Source organism: Stomoxys calcitrans, chromosome 3 (genome assembly GCF_963082655.1).
Source record: "Stomoxys calcitrans chromosome 3, idStoCalc2.1, whole genome shotgun sequence".
Classification (NCBI taxonomy): domain Eukaryota; kingdom Metazoa; phylum Arthropoda; class Insecta; order Diptera; family Muscidae; genus Stomoxys; species Stomoxys calcitrans.
This window is the reverse complement of record NC_081554.1, coordinates 14,171,119-14,194,269: the sequence shown is the minus strand read 5'-3', so window position 1 is coordinate 14,194,269 and position 23,151 is coordinate 14,171,119. Positions and strand designations below refer to the sequence as shown.

Sequence of the window (23,151 nt, the reverse complement as noted above, 5' to 3'; positions counted from 1 at the left end):
AGAATATTCATCCGCCTTTATCGTTTCCAACAACTTTTTAATTCGATTTCAAGGAAAACCACGATTAACTCAAAATCACAATTTACAAAAAGAAAAAATTTAAAAAAGTAATACTCGTTCGTTTGTTTTTGTTGAATATGAAAAAAGTAAAAAAATAACTTAACTTTTAGTTTTTGTCGTTTTTTAATGAAATTTTGTTTGCTTATCATGTCCAAACATCAATTGTCATCTAAGCACCAACTTGACCACAAATGCATTCTGCTTGTCATTGAAATCATGCAAATTGAAACTTTTCAAAATTAAGGCAAACAAATCGAAATCATGGCATCATCATAATCATCACAATAAAGTTCTGACAAAAACCAAAAGGAAGGAAACATCGGAGAGGTCTAGTGTAGAAGTCCTTCTTCTTCATAGACTTTCTTTGTCACAACTCAATTCAATCCCTACGCTACCCTTATCACAACAAGCTTACTTCATTTGTATAAAAAAAATCCAGCACCTGAGAAACTGATCGAAACTGAGAAATAATCTTCATGACAATTCAACTTCCCACGCCTTTCCCATATACCAGAACACCCAGCTTCTCTCATCTGTGTAAAAATCAATCAAACATAAGAGGAACCGATCTTAAAAAAAAACGAATTTCAAAACATGACCTCACCACAAACCTCATACATGTGTATATTTGCTTAACTTTGCTTGCGCTTTTGTTTTATGGCCACATCTCTCAAACTCTGCACCACCTCCAGGACGAAAAAAAACGCAAACAAACAAATAAATCATGTGTCGTTGTTATGAAAACACCAAAAGTTAAAAACATAACTCCAACTACTTCAACTAATTTCAGGAATGTAACATTTTGTTGAAAATCTAATATGAGTTTTATTAATGCAATGAACTCTACTACTTCTACTACTATACAATTACTACTACTACTACTACGCACTCTTATATTGTTTGAAATGCAATACTAACATTTCTTTTTTATTTTAAGGAGTTTTAAACGTTATTAAAACTTTCTAATATGGTATTTTTGCTTTATTTTACAGATGTCTCCACCCTCAAATCTCAGCATGCTGACACAACGAATAAATCAGCAACAGCAGCAGCAACAACAAGTGGTGGCCAGCGGACAATCACCAGCAACAGTGGCTGGAGCAATAACAACAACGAATCCTACGGGCCGAGTGGAGAACAACAGTGTGTCCCCCTCGGCCCAGTCGCAGGGAGCAGCAGCAGCAGCAACGTCACAACACAAACGGAGCCTATCGTTCAATCATCACCTCAGTTACAATCAATACACGCACACTCAGCATCCACCACCTCATCCAATGCATCATCCACAACAACCACCAAGTCTACCAAGTCATCCAGTGGCAGTGCCAAACCACAAATCAAGTTTAGTCCCGACATCGAACAGTATTTCGAAGACACAACTCCCGGCACATCATACGGCAAACACCATGGCGGTAAACGCAAGGACCGGAAACACAAAAGGTATGCTCTACAACAGTTTTGATTTACCTGCCAATCGTTTAAGTGCGAATTTGATATTTCTGCCAAATACCTAACAAGTGGATATCTTTGATTCACCTGCCAATCGTTTAAGTGCGAATTTGATATTTCTGCCATATACCTAAAAAGTAAATTTCTTCTCAATTTTCTATACAAATTATTCTTTTAACGGCAAATCGTTTAAATGCGAATTTTATTTAACGACCATTAATATTTGGTGTAAAAATCCGGGCTAATTTCTCAAACTGAAATGGACTGTATTTTAAATAAGGTTCCCAGATATGTAAATCAGTGTAATGAAGCAGAAATGGAAAAAAGGCAATTTTAGTGTTCAGTGTGACAGTGTTTGTGTTTAATCGTGGAAGGCAGCAGCTTACCAGTTCAGATGTTTAGGAGCAAGTGAGTTTAAAATGCAAAGAGTCAGGTAGACATACCGATTTAGAAAAGTTTTAAAAAAAGGTTGACAAAGAAAGGTTTTAAGGTGACCGCCTTTGTCAAATTAATGGTATCTAAGAATTCATTTCATGAAGTATTTCAATAAGTTCATATCTTAATTTCTAAAGTTCAATAATTGTGGAATGGAGTTCAACATTTGAAAAGATATCACAATTTTCACTAAGTCTTTTTTATTTACCAGCCACAAAAAATAAAAATTAATTTTGCGACACACTGCACTATTTTGTGTGGAATAGAAAAAAACCAGTTTCCTACTCATACACAAGGCAGAAAGATCTGACTGAATATTATACTTAATATCCAATTCTGTGGCAGGTAATGGAATCTGTGACTTTTTGGCCCTTAAACATTTTAAAGATATGTGCGAATTTCGTCACTTTGCTGCCACAAAAATAGTGCAAAACTTGTTTTGGCAGCTAAACAAAACAAATGTAAACATTGGTTATTTAAAGGCGCCATTATCTCGCCATGTTGTATTAAGCTTTATAGGCACTCTGTATTTAAGTAAGAGCCGGTGCCACCCGGTCTCTCGCTGAGACTCTCCACTCGATACCGCTGATGGTCCGCGTATGCAGTTGCCCTTATGAGTCTTAAGATAAGGAAAATTACTCCACTTCATATATTTCTACCAAATGAAGACATCCAACTATTACAACACTTGCCCAACTGCTACTCTAAGCAATCTTCGATTGTCATAAGAGGATGTTTTCAATGTAAGCATGTTGGAGTCTACACTGCTTGCGACGTGCCTCCCGTTAATTCACAAATTTTTTTTTAATTTTTTGGGATTGTAAATGACCCATATCGGTTCATGTTTTGGCGTAGCTGCCATTTAAACCGAACTTGGATCTTGACTTCTTGAGCATCTAGAGGGCGCAATTTTTTGGCTGAGAATTTGTATATACTGCCAACAACCGTGCTTAGTATTGTCAAAATCATATAGCTGCCATATAAACCGATCTCGGATCTTGACTTCCTAAGCCTATAAAGGGCGCAATTCTTTTCCGACTTGGCTGGTATTTTGTATGAAATGTCGATTTTGGTCCAAATCGATTCATAAACTGACATAGCTGTCATATAAACCGATCTGCCCACTGTGTCTCTAGGGGGCGTAATTCTTATCCGATTTGGCTGAAATTTGTAACAGTGAGTACAACGACTTCTACTATGGTCTCCAACAGCCAAACCAAGTATGACCCCAAACGGTCCATAACTTGGTATATATAGCATAGCAATTCTTATCCATTATCCTTTGTTTGCCTATAAAGAGATATTGGCCAAAGAACTTGACAAATGCGATTTATTCCTATTTATTTTTTACTTAAGTTATTCTATTTATTTTAGTTTTTTATATTGTTTATATTATTTTTTTTTTGTTTTATTTTTTTATTTTATATATATATTTTTTATTTTATATATATATTTTTTATTTTTTTATTTTATTTTTTTTTTTTATTTTGTTTTTTTTTTATTTTATATTTTTTATTATTATTATTTTATTTTATTTTTATTATATTATTTTTTTGTTTTGTTTTTTTTTTATTTTGTTTTTTTTTTTTCATTTTGTTTTTTTTTAATTTTTTTTTTATTTTGTTTTATTTTTGGCTTTCTTGTTGGTTTTCTTTAGTCTTTATATTTTTTTTTTATTTTTATAATATATTAATTTTTTTTATACATATTTAGTTTTTACATGATATTTAATTGAAAAATTTTAAATTTCTTTATACAACTCTTATAATACTAATTCTCTTTCAGCTAATTGGAGCATAACAAATATGCGCCCAGCACCACCTTTACGTCCAGTCATTTTGAATTCTAACCCCACTAGTGGCAGCAGTAGTGGTGGAGGCAGCGGCAGTGGAGCTGGTGTTGCCAGTTTGACTACATTATCCAGTTATTGTAATGGTCGAAAAAATCAACCAACTTTTGAAGAGGATGCCTTAGTGTTGCGGGTATTTGAGGCCTATTGTGCCGCCTATCAGAATACAACACGAAACACCATACATTCTGGTAAGTTGTGAAGTACTCTATACTTGTATTGCTTTCATTAAACTTTAGATGGGATATTTGTTACACATCCATTTCCAAAAAACAAAAAAAACAAATTCAAATGCATAGTGCTAAAGTTACATAAACTGGCTTGTAATACATCAACGCTTTTTTTTATGGATATAATTGTTATTTTTTGAAACAAAAAATGTTTTCTCACACATACATTTAAATGTTTACGTACACTATTACTAATGGGTTTTTGATATTTACATACATACATACATGCATATCCTACAACCATAGCGCTGTAATATATGGTATAGAAAAGATAAAGAGTTGTAACCCAAAAGATGAATCCATTTAAGGATAACGATTGATACATAATCTTTTTTTGAGTAGATTTATACATATCCGTTTGTCTGTCTTTTTGTGGAATGAGTAATAAAAATTTCACATTTTTTCATTATAAATAAAACAAATTCAATCAATAATGGTTTTTCTGCTATTTCTTAGAATCTTCTTACACCATTCGACTGGTTTGTTTAGCTATAATTCGGTTGTTCTGGTCTTAAAGAAGCTATCGAGTTATTTTTTACCCCCTCTTTGCAAATAGGAATTAAAAAAATATACTGATGCCATGAGCAAAAAAAAAAAAAATTGTAAAAAACTACAAAATTCGGACACCCGAATTAGGAACTTAGTTTTGACTTGCCAAACCGGTTTAAAATCATTTACCATATACTTTTTGCCTCATTTCCTTCGATTGATATGCACTATGGTTTATGGGTATCAAAAGGTCGGACTTGCCCGACTTTAATCTATACTTATTTCTTATTGAGTTAATACGGTGTGACATTTGAACATTTTAAATAACATTTTTGGGGACTTGTGTTTTTTTTATTGACATTTTTTTGTTTTTGGGAGTTCTTTAATGTTCAAATAAACCATAAAACATTGCTTTTCAGATTATCGCAAAAAATAAAAATAAAAAAATTACATAAATGAATAAATAAACCACAAAAATCAATGCCAACACCTCATAACTTGCTGCATATAATTCACTTACACTTACTATTTTTTTTTTGTTTTATTAAATTATCATAGATAACTTTTATCATATATAGACATTTATTTGCTAATGGTTTCTATTGTTATTACATTTTTTGTTAAACATAATAAAAATAATACAAAAATCCAACAACAAACATAATTGTTCACCACCTAACGTTTTCTTTCTTCAATCTGTTTTACAATTTATGACTATTTTGCAAAACTTTGTTTTTTTCGTTTAAATTAAGTTGAAGCTAAACAAACATTCCTTAAAACATAATTTAATGACCAATAATAATAATAATAAATGATAGCGAATATCTCACCACCAATTGTAATGGCTACTTACCCACAATAAGGTATAGGTCTATTGTTTTTTTTTTGTTAATTTTCTTACATAGCTGCTAAGATTTTGTTAATGTTTAGATTTTTGTAAATATCTACATATTTAAAATAATTTAAGCCCACTGTACTGATCAATAGTTAGGCTAATAGTATATCACTTTAATTTGCCTACGATTTAATTTGATTTAACACACACACACAAACATCTCAATTAAAAAAAAACAAAAGCTTTGATAAAGATTTAAAAATTGTTGGTTTTGTAACCCCCTCTCCTCTGCCTGTAGTTTTGTTTAATTTGTTTAATTTTGTCCATTTCTTATGTTTTGCAACAACAGACACACACATTCAAAACAGTGGCGTTTCAATGATAACAGTGGCCTTTGAGGTTTGAGCGAAAAATTGGCTAAGCTTAAATTTTTTATGAAATTTTTTTCAGATAGAAAGTTTGGAAGCATTGAAGAAAATCTAGTGTTTTTGTAGAAGACAGGTTTTATAAAAAATTGTACTTAAATGGGATTTTTGTTAAAAAAGTTTATTAATTTTAGAAATGTAAATTTTTTTTAAATTTTTTATGAATGTGTTTATAAAAAGTGGGTATTCTCTAAAAAGTAAACATTTCTAGAATGATTTATTTAATTTAAATTTTCCCTACAAATGTTTCCTATAATCCCATGTGTTCATTCTGATTTCCCTCTAACAATCCCTTAGTATTTTCGCCGTTCTTTAAACCGTCTCAGGCACAGCTCTTACTGTTTACATTGCTGTATGCATCACCTGGTGCTTACTGCCAATTTTGTGCCCTCTCATTCCCTTTTACTTCCCTATGGCTGAGCAACCTATTGTTACGAATAAAACTCTATTTTTTAGTTAGCGTTATGCTTTTTTTCATTCCAATTATAAATAACTTAATTTTTATTATATTTTTTTATTTTGTTTTTTTTTTAATGTTTTATTTTTTTTTTTTAATTTTTAAGTTTTTCTTTAATTCTTTTTTATTTAATTTTAAAAATTTTATTTTTAAATTTTTTATTTGTTTTATTTCTGTTACATTTTTATTTTTTTTTTAATTTTATTTTTTTTTTAATTTAATTTTTTTGTTTCTTAATTTAATTTAATTTTTAGGTAATTTTTTTAAATTTAATTTTTTTTAATATATTTGTTTTTGAGTGCAATTTAATTTTTATTTTTGTTTTTTTCTGACTTAACTTAATTCCTATATTTTTTTTGGTTTTGAAAATTTGGTTGAAGAAGACCAGTCTGGCCTGTTGTAATAGATACACCGGTGAGAAAATGTCCGTGATGTCTTCAAAATGATCCGTCACGTCTTAAAATATGTGCATCTTCAGATCATGGATCTACGCTCACTTGAGTGTACTCAGGAAATGCATTTATGTTAATTTACAATTTTAATTTATTTTTTTAATTTTTTAATTTCTATTTTCATTTTTTTTTATTTTTATTTTCATTTTTTTTTTAATTTTTATTTTTTTTTAATTAAAAAGTTAATTCTTAGTTTTATTTTTTTAATTAAAATTTTTATTTTTCTTTATTTTTTTTTATTTTTCTTTAATTTTTTTTTTATTTTTTTTTTATAATTTTTTATAATTTTTTTTTATTATTTTTTTTTATTATTTTTTTTTATTATTTTTTTTTATTATTTTTTTTAATATTTTATTTTTTAGCTTTTCTTTATTTATTATTTTTTTCAATATGTATAAATTTTTCAACATTTATTATTTTTTCAATATTTTTTTAATTTTTTATTATTATTTATTATACCCACCACCGAAGTATGGGGGCATATTCATTTTATCATTCCGTTTGCATCACATCGAAATATCCATTTCCGACCCTATAAAGTATATATATTCTTGATCAGCGTAAAAATCTAAGACGATCTAGACATGTCCGTAGGTCTGTCTGTTGAAATGACGCTACAGTCTTTAAAAATGGAGATATTGAGCTAAAACTTTGCACAGACTCTTTTTTTGTTCATAACCAGGTTAAGTTCAAAGATGGGCTATATCGGACTATATCTTGATTTGCACCATATAGACCGATCCGCCGTTATAGGGTCTTAGGCCCATAAAACCCCCATTTCTTATCCGATTTTGCCAAAATTTGGGACAGTGGGTTGTGTTTGGTCCTTCAACTTCCTTCTTCAGTTTGGCCCAGATCGGTCCAGATTTGGATATAGCTGCCATATAGACCGATCCGCCGATTTAGGGTCTTAGACCCATAAAAGTCACATTTATTATCTGATTTTGGTGAAATTTGTGACAGTGAGTTATATTAGGTCCTTCAACATTCTTCTTCGATATGGCCGAGATCGGTTCAGATTTGGATATAGCTGCAATATAGACCCATCCACCGATTTAGGGTCTTAGGCTCATAAAAGTCACATATATTATCCAATTTTGCTGAAATTTCGGATAGTGAGATTTTATGCCCTTCGACATTATTCTTCAATTTGGCTCAGATCGGGCCAAATTTGGATATAGCTGCCATATAGACCGATCTCTCGATTTAGGGTCTTGGCCCCATAAAAGGCGTATTTATCATCGGATTTCACTAAAATTTGGGATATGGTTCTGATCGGTTTATTTTTAGATATAGCTACTAAAAAGACCAATATTTTGTTATACACAATTGAACAATGACTTGTTTTTGTTTTAATTTATTATTTTTTATTTATTTATTACTATTTTACTCTTTTTTTATTTATTTATTACTACTTTACTCTTTTTTATAATTTTGATTTTTATTTCTTTTTTTACTCTTTTTTATTTTTTTTTTTAATTTTTATTAATTTTTTTTACTCTTTTTTATTTTTTTTTTAATTTTTTTTTTTAATTTTTAATTATTTATATCTTTTTAATTTTTTTTTAACTTTTAAGCACAAATTTAATTTGTTGTTGTAGCCTAATTTATATGTGGAGGTAGCGAGCTCCTATATTTTATTAATTCTTTTTCTTTTATTTAATTAAATTTTTTTTAATATTAATATTAATTTTTATTTTTTATTTTTTAATTTAAATTTATGTTTTCTTCTTAATTTAATTTTTTTATTTATTTAATTTTTTTTAAATATTTTATTTCTTTTTTTGTTTTGTTTTGAAAAATTGTTAATTAGGCCAGTCTGGCCAGTTGTGATACCTTACTGAAAAAGTGTAGGTGAAAAGCTTTCTACCTCTTAATGTCTTAAAGTGTAAAATATAAGAAAGACCGTACATTAGTCTGGCAGTTTCACTTACATACCGATGTCGAGTGTAAGCCCCAATACCGTTGCGGACTCCATATTGGAACCATCTCTGAAATCCGAGGTCTTATTCTCCTGAAACATAGCTTACCCTTCATACATCTCTCTTTCCTCCATATTCCTTTTCATGGACAGTTTCGAATCGAGAACTAGGCCCAGATGTTTTGCCTACTTCGGGAAATGCACAGTGCTCACGTAGAAAGAACATTGCCTAAAATCCGCAGTCTTTCCTAAGTATGTCCTTGACTCATTTCTAGTAGCCCATCAACAATAGATAGCCTCCTCAGTGATCTCATTTGCAATATGATTTCGTTTTTCACTGGTTCCATAGAATAGATTGAGAATTCCCTTTTCACTGACCACACTATCTCCCAAGTCCGGGTTGATAATTCTGCCGCGTAGTACACACTCCTACCCCCAGGAGATATTCGGATGGACCCCCGTGCGGTTCCGAGTGGCAATAATGGACACTATGGATGTCCAAGAAGGCCGCAATCGCATACTCCTTCAGTTGGGAAAGAAACCTCGACTTCTACCGCTTTCTCCGTAACCATCTCACTGTCCGACTGCAGGACCGCGTTCTCATTAGTCAACTAGGAACAGAACTCGGTTCTGATACCTGTATGTAGATACCCACACCTCTCTATGTTTATTTACGAGCCATTTGAGTAGTTTGGTCCATGGTAATTGGACAAGAGTTCCTTTATCTTATGATTTTCATCTTGGCAGCAGTGTTTCTAACTAAACCTCAGATGTCGTCTCAGGTATTCGATTCGAAAACTCTCAAAATCAGACATGGTGCCTATAGTTGTCTTCATTATTATTGGGTCGATGTGACCTGTTCTCAAAATCTATCCCTTCTCTCAGATATTTGATTTGAAACCTCTGCTTATATATACTCAACGAAATTAGTTTTTCGAAATAGGAAAAATTTTTGCTAAAACAACATTTTTGTCTGCTGAAATGGAAAATGGTTTGCTGTTTCAGCAAACAAAGGCATGCTGCTTTAGCAAACATTTTGTTTTGTCATTTCAACTACAAAATCTGCTAAAATATTGAACTCGTATGACTGCTGAACAGGCAAAAAATTGTTGCTATGATAGCAAATAAATTATTTTATTTTAGTTTATTCAATTTTACTTTCCCCTAACAACCCCATCATAAATTGAGCAGCAGACATTTTCAACAAACAACAGATAATTTAGCAGGCCCCTAATAGATATCTAGACAGTCAGAAGACAATGTCTGCTATTATCTACTATATTTTCCATGAACATTGCAATAAGAAACAGGGTATGCTTCTCTCTTATCAATGAGTACAGTCCGATTAAAGTATAAATGATAAGAGGCCTCCTTTTCAATGCCGAGCCTCATTGCGACACAACTTGGTAGAGAAGGTTCAACATGGCACAATACCTCACAAATGTCGCCAACATTAGTAAGGGGTCAATCACCGCTGAAAATATTTTGATGTTCACGACGGGGCTTGAACCCAGGCGTTCATCGTCATAGGGGGATATATTTACCTCAGTGTCATGGTTTCCTCGATGCAAACTTCTCCCCAGACGAAGATTCTATAAAAGTTTTTTGAATACAAAATTTCTATGAAATGTTTATTTTCGAAATCAGGATTTAAGGATTTTAAACTGTTCCTCTATTTTCAATAACACAAGTACGTATTTATATGCATGAAAACTTTTCTTCATATGAAGGGTTATTTAAGTAATTTTTCTGTTTCTCATTTCAACAGTTTCTTTTACTGCATATCAGTTGGGGAACTTTTGAGTATTTTCCATGTTTATTGGTCACATTTAGATCTTTACCATAGTATGTACCCTAGTATCTTCCGAAGGTGGACTTCTGGTACTCTAGCCCTGTGAATATGTGCTGGTTTGAAGCTGTACTTATCGTACTCTTCTGTGTATGAAAATTAAGTTTAGTAGTCTTCCATAGCCCAGAGGGTGGTATTTTTATTATTTTTATTTCTAGAAAACTCTTTTAAGCTTTTGCTTTTGCCGTATTTTTAGAAACGATCCACTTAAGAAAAGGTTCTTTTAGTACGTGTCCGTATATAATAGGGAACTTTTGGTACTATTACATTATATTTGTAGTCTCTGTTTTGTTCATGTATTTTAGTACTATTTCAAATTTGAAAGGGATTCTTTCAGACTTTTTCATTAAAAGTTTATGGCCTTATTCACAAAATTTTATGAAACCTTAAAAAAAGGTTTATTTGACAGTTCTATAAAGGGAACATATCAAATAAACCTATTTCAAATCTATTACATTAAGCTTTATTAATAAGACCGTAAGTTTTTTAATAAATAAATAGATTCTATTATTATTCGAATTTTGCCATATCAAGAAGATTTTAGTATTGAAAGTTGTCCATTTTAAATGAAATCCCTCACACAACGTAGGCCACAATACTCTCACGCTTTGTTCTCAGTTCAATGCTTGAAATCCTTTCAGTTTGTTTGTTCTTCCTTTTAAGTTTATGCCACACATTGTTTTTTGGGTGTTTACTATTTGGATGTTTGCGTGCTATCGCTGTTATGGTCTTTATTTTCGTTTAATGCGCTGTAACAAAATCTTCCTACCAAGTCATGTCAGTCAAGCATCCCGCCCATCAATCGTTCGATCAGAATCCATTACATTTGAATATGTGTTGTGTCTTGTTGTCTTTGTTTCATTGTTTCGTTCGTTCTTCGTATTCATAGTTTTTCTTTCTATCATTGTTTCTCTTTATCTTTCTCTCTTTCTCTTTTACGTCCTGCATCTGTGGGAAATTGAAAACAAACATCAACAACAACAATTATAAATTATTTCTTTAGCCCTGCAACCATGGACTCCTTGTTTGCCCATACGAGGCGGAAAACTAAAGACTAGCAAACATTTTTCCACATCCAATCCACATCTACCATTTTTGTGCAATACCGGTGTTCAATTTCCCGGAGCGGCCAATGTCAGCCACAAGCAGAACTCGACGAGTAGCTTGAATTCTTCATTTATATGGCGCGAGGCCAGTCCCAATAATTTCAATTTATATTCATCATCAATTTCATCGTTAAATGCATCTATTGGAGGCGGCGCCGGTGTTGGTGCTGGAGGAGCAGCAGGTGTAGGATATCGGTATTCTCTGTCGGCCTCAGGTTCAGGATCGGCCATACCAAGTGGTGTTGGCGTCAGCGGAGCAAACAACTCAAATTCACCTTCCATGGCTTTGGATTATCGTGCCTTGTCAGAAGAGAGGGCCACCCGAAAATCCTTGAACCGTTTGAAAAGTGGCTTTGGCTCCGGATATGACAACATATTTATGACACCCCTATTGCCTCGCAAAAATAAGGGCTCTCCGAAAATTGTCAAATCGAACTATAATTCACCCCAAAGACTGCCACCCGTACGTAATAGGTCCGAGGATCGCCAATCTTCAAGCAGCATAAGCAAAAATATGCCTAACCACCCCGGACTCTATGATCGTCGACTTAATCGTTCCTTTGAGACAGGCACCTCTCACCGCTATGCTGGCTATGGCGGTGGCTATATGATGGGCTATGGTCTAAAATCGACCTCTTTACGACGTAGCACTCCTCAGTTGCCCAATGAGGATGGAGGTGGCGGTGGGGTGGAGAGTGACGATGCTGGAGACTGTCACCATTTATCACACAAAGGCTGCACTGAGGCTCTGTTGGCACGTAATGGCCATGGTTCGAATTCGACAATGATGGGACCAGGAGCGGGAGCTGTTGGCGGTGGTGGAAGCGGACCTACAAGCTCATGTACGGGAAACGGTGATCGTGATTCCTCTCAAAGCCAATCTGGCAATTGGTGTTGTGGTAATTTTGTAATGAAACAGTGGCGCAAGATCAATAATTACTGATTATCGCCCACTGGTTCAGCGAAGATCATCAAGCATGAATGATGATGGATGAGATATCCTTCATTCATGGCCATAGCCAACCATAAGCGCATGTTCATTATCCTATACAGCTCACCATCGTCATCACCATTATCATCATCATCATCATCGTTCCCCCAATGTCGTTTGTCATATGTAAAACTAGATCAAAAATCAAATTTGAAAATCATAAACACAAAACAACCAATCAACAAAAAGCTGTTAAAACGCTCTGATACAATCAGAATAAGAAAATTTGATAATGTGTTTCTTAAATATATATTAACTATATAGACATACATACATACCATTGCCATTAATAGAAAATATTTGTTACTAAACAAACAATCAAGCAAACAAAAACTAATTTTGTTGTTTCTAGCATCCAATCATCATCAATATTTTTTTTTTTATTTCAACAACGAAGTGTGTATATCGGCCTATATATGTATTTATTTTTTCTATATTACTTTTGTTAATCCGATAATACTATATGTCTCTGCGCCTTAAAACAATTAAGTACAAGCAAAATAATTTTCGTAATAGCAAAAAAATTTTTTATTACTGTGCTATCCGGTTCTTATGATTCTGAGAAACTTATTTACTCAGTACCAATTTTTAATGAAGGAGGCCCCTTATCATTGAGCTTAAAACTTAAATCGGTTTCTTTTTAGTACCAGTTACTTTTAGTACCAGTAACTTTTAGTAGCAGTTACTTTTTAGTAGCAGTTACTTTTTAGTAGCAGTTACTTTTTAGTAGCAGTTACTTTTTAGTAGCACTTACTTTTTAGTAGCAGTTACTTTTTAGTAGCAGTTACTTTTTAGTAGCAGTTACTTTTTAGTAGCAGCTACTTTTTAGTAGCAGTTACTTTTTAGTAGCAGTTACTTTTTAGTAGCAGTTACTTTTTAGTAGCAGTTACTTTTTAGTAGCAGTTACTTTTTAGTAGCAGTTACTTTTTAGTAGCAGTTACTTTTAGTAGCAGTTACTTTTAGTAGCAGTTACTTTTAGTAGCAGTTACTTTTAGTACCAGTTACTTTTAGTACCAGTTACTTTTAGTACCAGTTACTTTTAGTACCAGTTACTTTTAGTACCAGTTACTTTAGTACCAGTTACTTTCAGTACCAGTTACTTTTAGTATCAGTTACTTTTAGTACCAGTTATTTTTAGTACCAGTTACTTTTAGTACCAGTTACTTTTAGTACCAGTTACTTTTAGTACCAGTTACTTTTAGTACCAGTTACTTTTAGTACCAGTTACTTTAAGTACCAGTTACCCTTAGTACTAGTTACTTTTAGTACCAGTTACTTTTAGTACCAGTTACTTTTAGTACCAGTTACTTTTAGTACCAGTTACTCTTAGTACTAGTTACTTTTAGTACCAGTTACTTTTTATTACCAGTTACTTTTTATTACCAGTTACTTTTTAGTACCAGTTACTTTTTAGTACCAGTGACTTTTAATACCAGTTACTTTTAGTGCCAGTTACTTTTAAGTACCGGATACTTTTTAGTATTTAGTACTAGGTACTTTTAATGTCAGTACCCTGGTGATGGTACCCTGATACTAAATATCACCCTGGTACTAAATAGTACATTGGTACTTAATAGTACCCTGGCACTAAATAGTACCCTCGTACTACATAGTACCCTCGTTCTGGTAGCTTGTGGGCACCGCAGCTTTGACGTTAGCATGGCCGTCTTTGAATCTGAAGGCATGAGTTCAAATCCTGGCGAGAACACACAACAAATGTTCAGTGGTGGTTATCGCCTTCCCAGGTAATCAGCCTTGAAATGCCTCTAATAACTGGTGTCGTTCTACGGCAAGCCGTTCGGACTTGGTACTAAAAATGAGTTCCCTTATCATTGAGCTTAAACTTGTATAGGACACCACTTATTGATATGATAGAAGTATCCCCTCTGTTGCTAATGAAATGTTCGTGGGCAAATTCGAAAATTTGCACTGCAACCCTGGTAATAAATAGTTATATGGTACTAGATAGTACCTTGGTACAAAGTTTGTATTTAATGACTGGAGTGTGTGATCGCGCCCCGCTGGTAGTTTTTATATTTTTATTCGAAATATCAATATTCGACCCTGCAAAGTATATATATTTCGGGTCGTCGTAACATTTTAAGACGATTTAACAATGTCCGTGTGTCTGTCCGTTGTTGTTGTAGCCACATGTCTATATGTGGAGGTAGCGATCCTCATCTAACTCCTATAGGTGAGCAAGCTCGCTCCGGTTCAAAGGACCGATTGCCGCGGGAACTTTATGGCCTTTGGTTATATAAAGGCGCCAACAACTCGCCTTGTCATATCGAGCATCATTGGCACTCAATATGTATGCAAGAGCCGGCGTCACCCGGCCTCTCACTGAGACTCTCCACTCTATACCGCCGATTGTCCGCGACTGCCATTGCAGCTATTCCTTATGAAGCATTCCACTATCCGCAACCTGTGGACATAGCTAAGCTTCTCGTGATAACAATGAACACCACACAGATCGGAGTTAAAAGTTCCAGCCTGTGTGGTGCTCACAGTTAGTTGTCACATTGAGCTGAAATTTTGCACAGACGTAAATTTCTTTAATTCGCAGGTTATGTTCTTGAACGGGCCAATATAGACCGAAATTTTGATTTAGGGTCTTGAGCTCATAAAAGACGTAATTAGTATCCGATTTCGCTGAAATTTTAAACAGTGAGTTGTACTAGGGCATCCGATACCCGAACGGAGTAGGGCCGAGGTCGGACCATATTTGGAGATAGTTACCATATAGACCGATCTGCTGATTCAGGGTCTTTAGCTAATAAAAACCGCATTTATAACCCGATTTCGTTTAAATTTGGAATAGTGAGTTGGATTGGGCCACCCGATATCCGAACCGAGCATGGTCCACATCATACCACACTTTGATATTATTGTCATATAGACCGATCTGCCGACTTTGGCTCTTAAAGGGCGTATTTTTTATTCAATGTAGCTGAAATTAGGAATTGTGAGTTGGTCTACGTCACCGATTGCCGAACCGAGCAGAGTCAACAGCAGAACTTATTTAGGTATTGCTGCCATATAGATCGATATGCTGATTTAAGGTCTTAGGCACTTAAAAAGCGCATTTTATACACGATTTGGCTGAAATTTGGAACAGTGAGTTGTGCTAGGGCAAACGAATCGATTGGGGTCCACATTTATTATTTGGACATAGCGGTCGTCTAGTGCGATCTACCGATTTAGGATTTTACGCTCATAATAGCCAATTTATTAACCGTTTTCTCTGAAATTTGAATCTATAACTTGTATAAGGCTTCGCGGTACCTGAACCAAATATGTCCCGATCGTCATATAGTCGATATAGAGTCCAAGTATAGAAGAGTTACGATAAAAGAAGATTATAAATATAGCCATGGTTGTGGCTATGCAAAGTTCGGTACGGCACGGCGTTTTTACTTGTTGTTATTGAATTGGAAACTTCAGACTTATATTATCCATGACAATTGATTTCTATAAATTTGTTATAATTTTTTACAAAGACACATAAAGCTTTAATTACATTTTGACCACCATGAGAGCAGTTTTTTTAAATTAATTATGTTAGACTGAGTGATAATTTTTTTAGGTTTTGATTAAATATTTTACAAGAATTTAATTAAACAACGAATATATACATGCTTAAAAATCGAACTTTTTTTTATTATATAAAACATTAGGATCAAAAAATTAACTCTTACACACTTAAGGGTACTACGAGTATCGAAATTATTTCAGTAGACATTTCTAAACTAAAAAGCTAATTTTTTTTAAACGGCCGATTAGATTCTGTGTTAAGAGTAGTACTCGTTAGAAATTTCTAAAATTAACTCTAAGTAACTAGGGAATATTTCCAATTTTTTTTTATAAAACTGAATAAAAATTAAAATCTTTTTTATAAATTAGAACATGATAACACAACAAAACAGGTATACTTGATTAATAATCTAAACTAGGTTATAAAGTTACTTTTAAATTAGATGACAATTTTTAATTTAAAAAAATTTTTATGTACACCCTTTACACTGAAAACAACACTTGAACAAATTATTGAGGTTTATTGATTGACAAGATTTAAAAAAAAGCATGGTATTTAAATTGTAAAAAAAATAAAAACATTGTTTAGTAAATTCATAAAAAGGCTGGTATTGAAATTTTTTAAACAAAATAATTGAAAAAGATATATGACAGCTATTTTTATATTAAAGAGCTTGGAGTTATTTTCATTAAATTGTATTTCACTTTTTCTAAGAAAATAGATCTAGAAAAATTTTTCTATTTTTTACCCATGTATTCCTACAATTGGAAATTATCTTCCTAAAAAATGCTATACATTGACAGGGTACTGTTTTAGATTCAGGTTCCTTTGCAAGGTTTAACTTACGAATTTATTGGTTGGCTACTTACAAACTAAGTTATATCTTGGTTAGTTAGCTGGGATACAGCTTACTTAAATTGAGATTTATACTCGCCACACCTTTTGAAACAAAGTTCTTAAATATAGGAATTTATTAAAAAAATAATTAAAGGCAATTGTCAATCAAGAGAAGAACTTTTTTTTTATAAGAATACAAAAAAAAAAATTCAAAATTTCTGTCTTACACACATTTGGATATAATCACCATTATTCACACATATACACACTTATACACTTATACACTATACAAAATCAAATAAAAATCAAAAACTTTATTCTTACTAACATTTTGCCAAAGAATACAAAAAAAGTAATTAATCAAATTAGAACTTAAAGAACAAAAACGTAAATATATCAACAATCAAAACTTAATGTTAACAAACGAATTAATACAAACTAAAAGTTTGTCTGCTTTTTTGTATGTACTTATAAATTAATAAGTAAATAATTAAAACTAAAAAACAAAACATATAAATAAATATACAAAACATTTAAACAACAAAATAAACCAGAAACATTTGAATTTTATTTATTTTATTTTTTCTCCAAATACTCGTATGAGCAAAAAAAAAACTTAAAGAAAAACATAATTAGGCAAAGCCACATTAGTATTCGCTCTCCATTGATGTTAATATTTTAAGTGTTATACAACTGTTATACTTTGTTAGAAGTAATATTGATTTAGTTTTTCTCTAATATTAGTGCGAGTTATTGTTTATATTAATATTGTTTTTTGTTTGTTAGTTTTATAATTTAATAATTGTTACAATTTGTTTTGTTTCTTAAATGATTATTGTTATTGTTTTATTTTTTTATCGTTGTAAAGTTGATTGTCCAGTTGCAGCAATTTATGAAGTGTATTTGTTTTATTTTAAGTTTATTTTTTTAATAATTTTAAACTTCAGTTTTATCATTAAAAATGCCTTTTGTTTGTTCATCTCAGTGCTTTAGTTTAAAATTTTTATTTTAAATATTTTTTTCGGCAGCTGTGGATTCTATTATAAAAAATCAGTTTCTATCAAACTTCAATATTTTTGCCTGGGTGCATCTTAGAGTGTCCCAAAAATCCAAGTTTTTTTTTTTTTTGAAACGCATATCCACCATTTGTTTCCTTTTGGTCCAAATATTATGAGATCGGTTTACGATAACCCATGCCGACACATCGTCCCCAGTAGGATATAGTTCTTTCTAAGGGATAAACGTTCTTGTGATGATTGGGTAAAAAATGCGATCTCCTAACAAATTGGCAAAATTTCAGCCAAAACGGACAACAGTTGCGGTTTCCAGGGGCTCAAGATGCCAAATAGAGAGATCGGTTTATATGGAAGTTAACTGAGGTTATAAATGGATTCGAATCATACTTGGCAAGATTTTTGAAAGTCTTAATGAAACATTACGTGTAAAATACCGGCCAAATCGGAAAACAATTGCGGCTTCAAGGGATTCAAGAAATAAAATCTACGGACCACTTTATATGGTAGCTATATCCAAATCTGAGCCTATTTCGCCCATTTGCAATCCCCAATGACCTACATTAAATAGAAATATTTCGGCGGCTAGCATTAAGCGTTCGACGCTATCTTATTTATAAATGATCATTTGTTAACCGATTTTCTCTTAATTTGGCAGGAAAAATTTTCTTATAACTCCCGACATTACAGATGGATTTCATAGAAATCGGTTCCGATTTGGATATAGCTCCCATATATATGTTCGTCCTATTTGCAGTAATAATGTAATAAAATGGTAATTTGTTACCCGATTCTCTCGAAATTTGGCAGAAAGGATTTTCTAATGACTCAACATTACAGGTGAATATCATAGAAATCGGTTCAGTATTAGTTATAGCTCCCATACATATATTCGTCAGATTTTGGGTAATTTGCAATAATGTTGTCTGGTGACATTACTGAATGAATTTCATAGAAATCGGTTCAGTATTAGTTATAGCTCCCATACATATGTTCGTCAGATTTTGGGTAATTTGCAATAATGTTGTCATTTGTCAACCATAGTTATTACAGTTTGAACATATTTTTGCTCGCCGAGGTTCATCAAAAATGGGTCAGAATGGGATATAGCTCCCACATTGTACTTATAGGGTAGGTGTAGGGTATTATACAGTCGGCACCGCCCGACTTTTGCCCTTCCTTACCGGTTTTAAACAGTAAATGTTTTTTATTTTATTTTTCCAAATTTGTATACCCACCACCGAAGGATGGGGGTATATTAATTTTGTCATTCCGTTTTTAACACATCGAAATATCCATTTCTGACCCTATAAAGTATATATATTCTTGATCAGCTTAAAAATCTAAGACGATCTGGCCATGTCCGTCCGTCTGTCTGTTGAAATCATGCAACAGTCTTTAAAAATAGTGATATTGAGCCGAAACTTTGCACTGATTCTTTTTTTGTCCATAAGCAGGCTAAGTTCGAAGATGTGCTATGCCGGACTATATGTTGATATAGCCCCCATATAGGCCGATCCGCTGATTTAGGTTCTTAGGCCCATAAAATCCACATTTACAATATTATCCGATTTTGCTGAAATTTGGGACAGTGAGTTGTGTTAGGCCAGTCGATATCCTTCCTCAATTTGGCCCAGATCGGTCCAGATTTGGATATAGCTGTCATATAGACCGATCGCCCGATTTAGGGTCGTAGGCCCTTAAAAGCCACATTTATTATCCGATTTTGCTGAAATTTGGGACAGAAAGTTGCATTAGGCCCCTTGACATCTTTTTGCAATTTGGCCCAGATCGGTCCATATTTGGATATAGCTACCATATAGAATGATCGCTCGATTTAAGGTTTTGGACCCATATTTAGGTTCTACGTTGGGAGGCCTAAAACTACTCACTGTTTCAAATTTCAGCGAAATAGTTTAAAAAATAAAACATTTGTGGGTTTTAGACTCTTTATCAAGAGATCGGTCTATATTACAGCTATATCTAAATATAGTCTGATCTGAACCATATTTAGGACAGATGTCGGGAGGCTTAAAATAACCGACTGTGTTAAATTTCAGCCGACTGTGTTAAAAAGCTAATTTCATCGGATAAAAAATAAAGCATTTATGGGCATTAAACTCTTTATCGGCAGATCGGTCTATACAGCAGCTTTATCCAAATATGATTCGACTTGGCACATTTAAAAACTTAACCAGCGTTCATCAACAAGACGTATCTGTGCCAAATTTCAGCTCGCTTTCTCAATTTTTGAAAGCTGTAGAGTGATTACAACAGACGGACGGACAGACACACGGACATCGTTAAATCGTCTTAGAATTTTACGACGATCCGTAATATATATACTTTGTAGGGTCGGAAATTGATATTTCGATGTGTTGCAAGCGGAATGACTAAATGAATATACCGCCTATCTTAAGGTGGTGGGTATAATAAAAACATATTATTGTTGGATTTCTTTGTCCAGCTGAAACCAATTGGCTTTAGTTTTGCATCTATTTAGAAATGAAAACAAAATAAAAAATTAAGGCAAAATGTGGTGTTCTATAAATGCATACAGGGATCGCATTTTGGAACTAACCAAAGTTCCATCATCAGTCTGATAAGCCCCAAAACGATTACATGCTTTCATCCACCTACTCACTACTTAGTGAGCTGTGCAACGGTAGAAACATGACTCTTTGAGACGAACATTGGATCATATCAGGGTACTTTTCTTCGAGCTCAATAAGAAAAGAAACTATCAATCGCCAATATGTCTACTCAAGCCAAAATCTGTTAACCAGCAATCTGCCAGTTGTCCAGCCAGTAACCAGTTGGCACCACCATCTAGTTCAGTAGCTAACTTTAAGAGCCAATTTTGTCTCTGCAGTTCCATTTTAAGCAAAATTCTAAGAAATATAGTTATTTATGCATTTGGCCCACAAATTATATTTACCAAACTAGTAACAAGTACTCCTAAAAGTTTTTTTTACGGTTAACAGTTTTAACGGTTTTTTTAAAGGTTTTTGAAAATGATCGTGCTTCTTGGGTACAAGATCGTGTCGGGTCCAAAATTTGCCAATTCAATGGAAACAGCTGTTTTCACTCTATAAAATCAGCTGTTTTTAATAAATTGGCACGCGAATTGAGGGACAAAAATAAAAAAGTAAGTGGTTTTGGCCGTTATTGTTAAATTGAAAAATATTACATTTTCAATTACATTTTATATATAAATTGTTTTTAGATTCTATTAAAATATTATTGAATATTATTGAATTTAATCAATTAATTTTTTAATTGAAAATTGCCAAAATTTCAATCACGATCGTAATTGAAAAAAAATCCGGATTCAATTAAAAATGATTAATTATTTTTAAATTATTAATTAAAAAATTGTTCGTGATATTTTTTCTATGTACGTACCATATATTGTCTTAATTGGTTCATAACCTGATATAGCTCCCATATAAACCGATCTCCCAATTTTATTTCTAGAGGGGCTTAATTTGTGTTTCACGGAAGTTAAAGTTATTTAAAAAAAAAAAAAATTAATTGATTTATCATTTTTTAATTTAATATAAAAAATTTTAAATAAAAAATGTGAATGAAAATTTCATCTTTTTCAATGAAATTGCCGTATTCACAAACTATTTATACCCTACACCACTACAGGATATTATAACTTAGTGCATTTGTTTGTAAACCCCAGAAGGAAGATAAGTATACCGATCGGTTCAGAATCACTTTCTGATTCGATTTAGCTATGTCCGTCTGTCTGTCTGTCCATGCTAATTTGTGTACAAACTACAGGTCGCACCTTTCATCCGATCGTCTTCAAAATTGGTACTGGCATCTTTTCGGCCAAGAGACGAAACCTATTTAAATTCGAAAAAATCGGTTCAGATTTCGATATAACTCCTAGATATATGTTCGTCTGATATTGAATAATATTGCAATAATGTGCCATTTGTTAACCGATTCTATCGAATTTGACAGAATTCATATAGGTTTATGCATGAAATACTATTTTATTACGGTGTTTAACCCTTTAAGTTCTTCAGATTTAAAATTTGTTATATGTTGGTAAATACAAAAAAACACATTAACCTATTTTTCGTTTTAGAGCAGTTTTAATTCTTTGTTGTAAGACTGTAAGTTCTTGTAAACATTTTGAATCGGAATTTTTTTGAAATTTCAAATATGATCTTATAGCCAATAAAATGTACATTACTTCTCGTCCTATCACTTTAGCTCTGTCATGGTCGCCCGTTTTAATTGATTTAATTAAAAAATTAATCGGAAATTTCAAAATTCCCAGTCATGTTTTTATTTGAATCAATTAAAATTCTAATTAAAAATTTCAAAATTTTCAATAATTTTTTAAATGAATATGCATTTTTTAATTTAAAAAATTTCTCAATCACCTTTTTCAAAACTGATTGATATTATAATTTTCGTGATTGAAGCAGTTTCAATTAAAACATTAATTTGATCATTTAATTTCGTGATTGAAATCGAATTGTACTCTTTTCTGTGTAGCAGTCGCAGAGGTTAGCAGGTCCGCCTATGACGCTGAACGCCTGGGTTCAAAGTCTGGTGAGACCATCGTAAAATTTTCAGCGGTGGTTATCCCCTCCTAATGCTGGCGACATTTGTGAGGTACTATGCCATGTAAAAACTTCTCCTTAAAAGAGGTGTCGCACTGCGGCACCCCGTCCGGATTCCGCTATAAAAAGGAGGCCCTTTATCATTGAGCTCGAACTTGAATCGGACGGCACTCATTGATATACGAAAAGTTTGCCCCTGTTGCTTAATGGAATCTTAAATACAGGTTCTAGAGGAAGTATCAGTGCGCAGATAATTCCTGCGTTACATAAAAATGATTTCGACTATGTTGATTCATAACTCGATTCTTTATTAGATCATACTATTGCCGGCTTCGACCAGCTTGGATCACGTCTTTTGATGTTTACCATTAATCGTCCCAACGGAACATCAAGAGCTATTGATTGTTCAACATTGCCTCTTCTTTTAGAAATCAGTTGAACTTTCGGAATGCATGAGAAAGACTAGCGCACAGTTATCAAGGTTTAAAGCCTGCGTAACGAACGAACACACGTTGAAGAATACTTACATAGGACATGTATCTATATGACATTCAGGCGCAGGGATATATTAGCGGCGAGATCTGCAAAAATATTTGAGGTATACGTCTTAAATAGGGGAATTTTTCGCA

At 32.8% G+C, this 23,151-nt stretch overlaps 1 protein-coding gene across 8 annotated transcripts in view; it reads left to right on the top strand.

Annotated features, from left to right (window-relative positions):
• LOC106092874 (serine-rich adhesin for platelets) overlaps window positions 1-23,151 on the top strand; it is a 79,339-nt gene that overhangs the window by 47,907 nt on the left and 8,281 nt on the right. For 4 of the 8 annotated variants that reach the window (XM_013259821.2, XM_013259818.2, XM_013259820.2 and 1 more), the window contains exons 8-9: window positions 1,053-1,500; window positions 3,730-3,817. In XM_013259821.2, the coding sequence (XP_013115275.2) occupies window positions 1,053-1,500; window positions 3,730-3,733 (452 nt within the window). In that variant the 3' untranslated portion in view covers window positions 3,734-3,817. Of the gene's footprint in view, window positions 1-1,052; window positions 1,501-3,729; window positions 3,985-11,454; window positions 12,457-23,151 lie in introns of those variants that run through there. The other 4 variants (XM_059364333.1, XM_059364331.1, XM_059364332.1 and 1 more) reach the window with 2 other exon arrangements.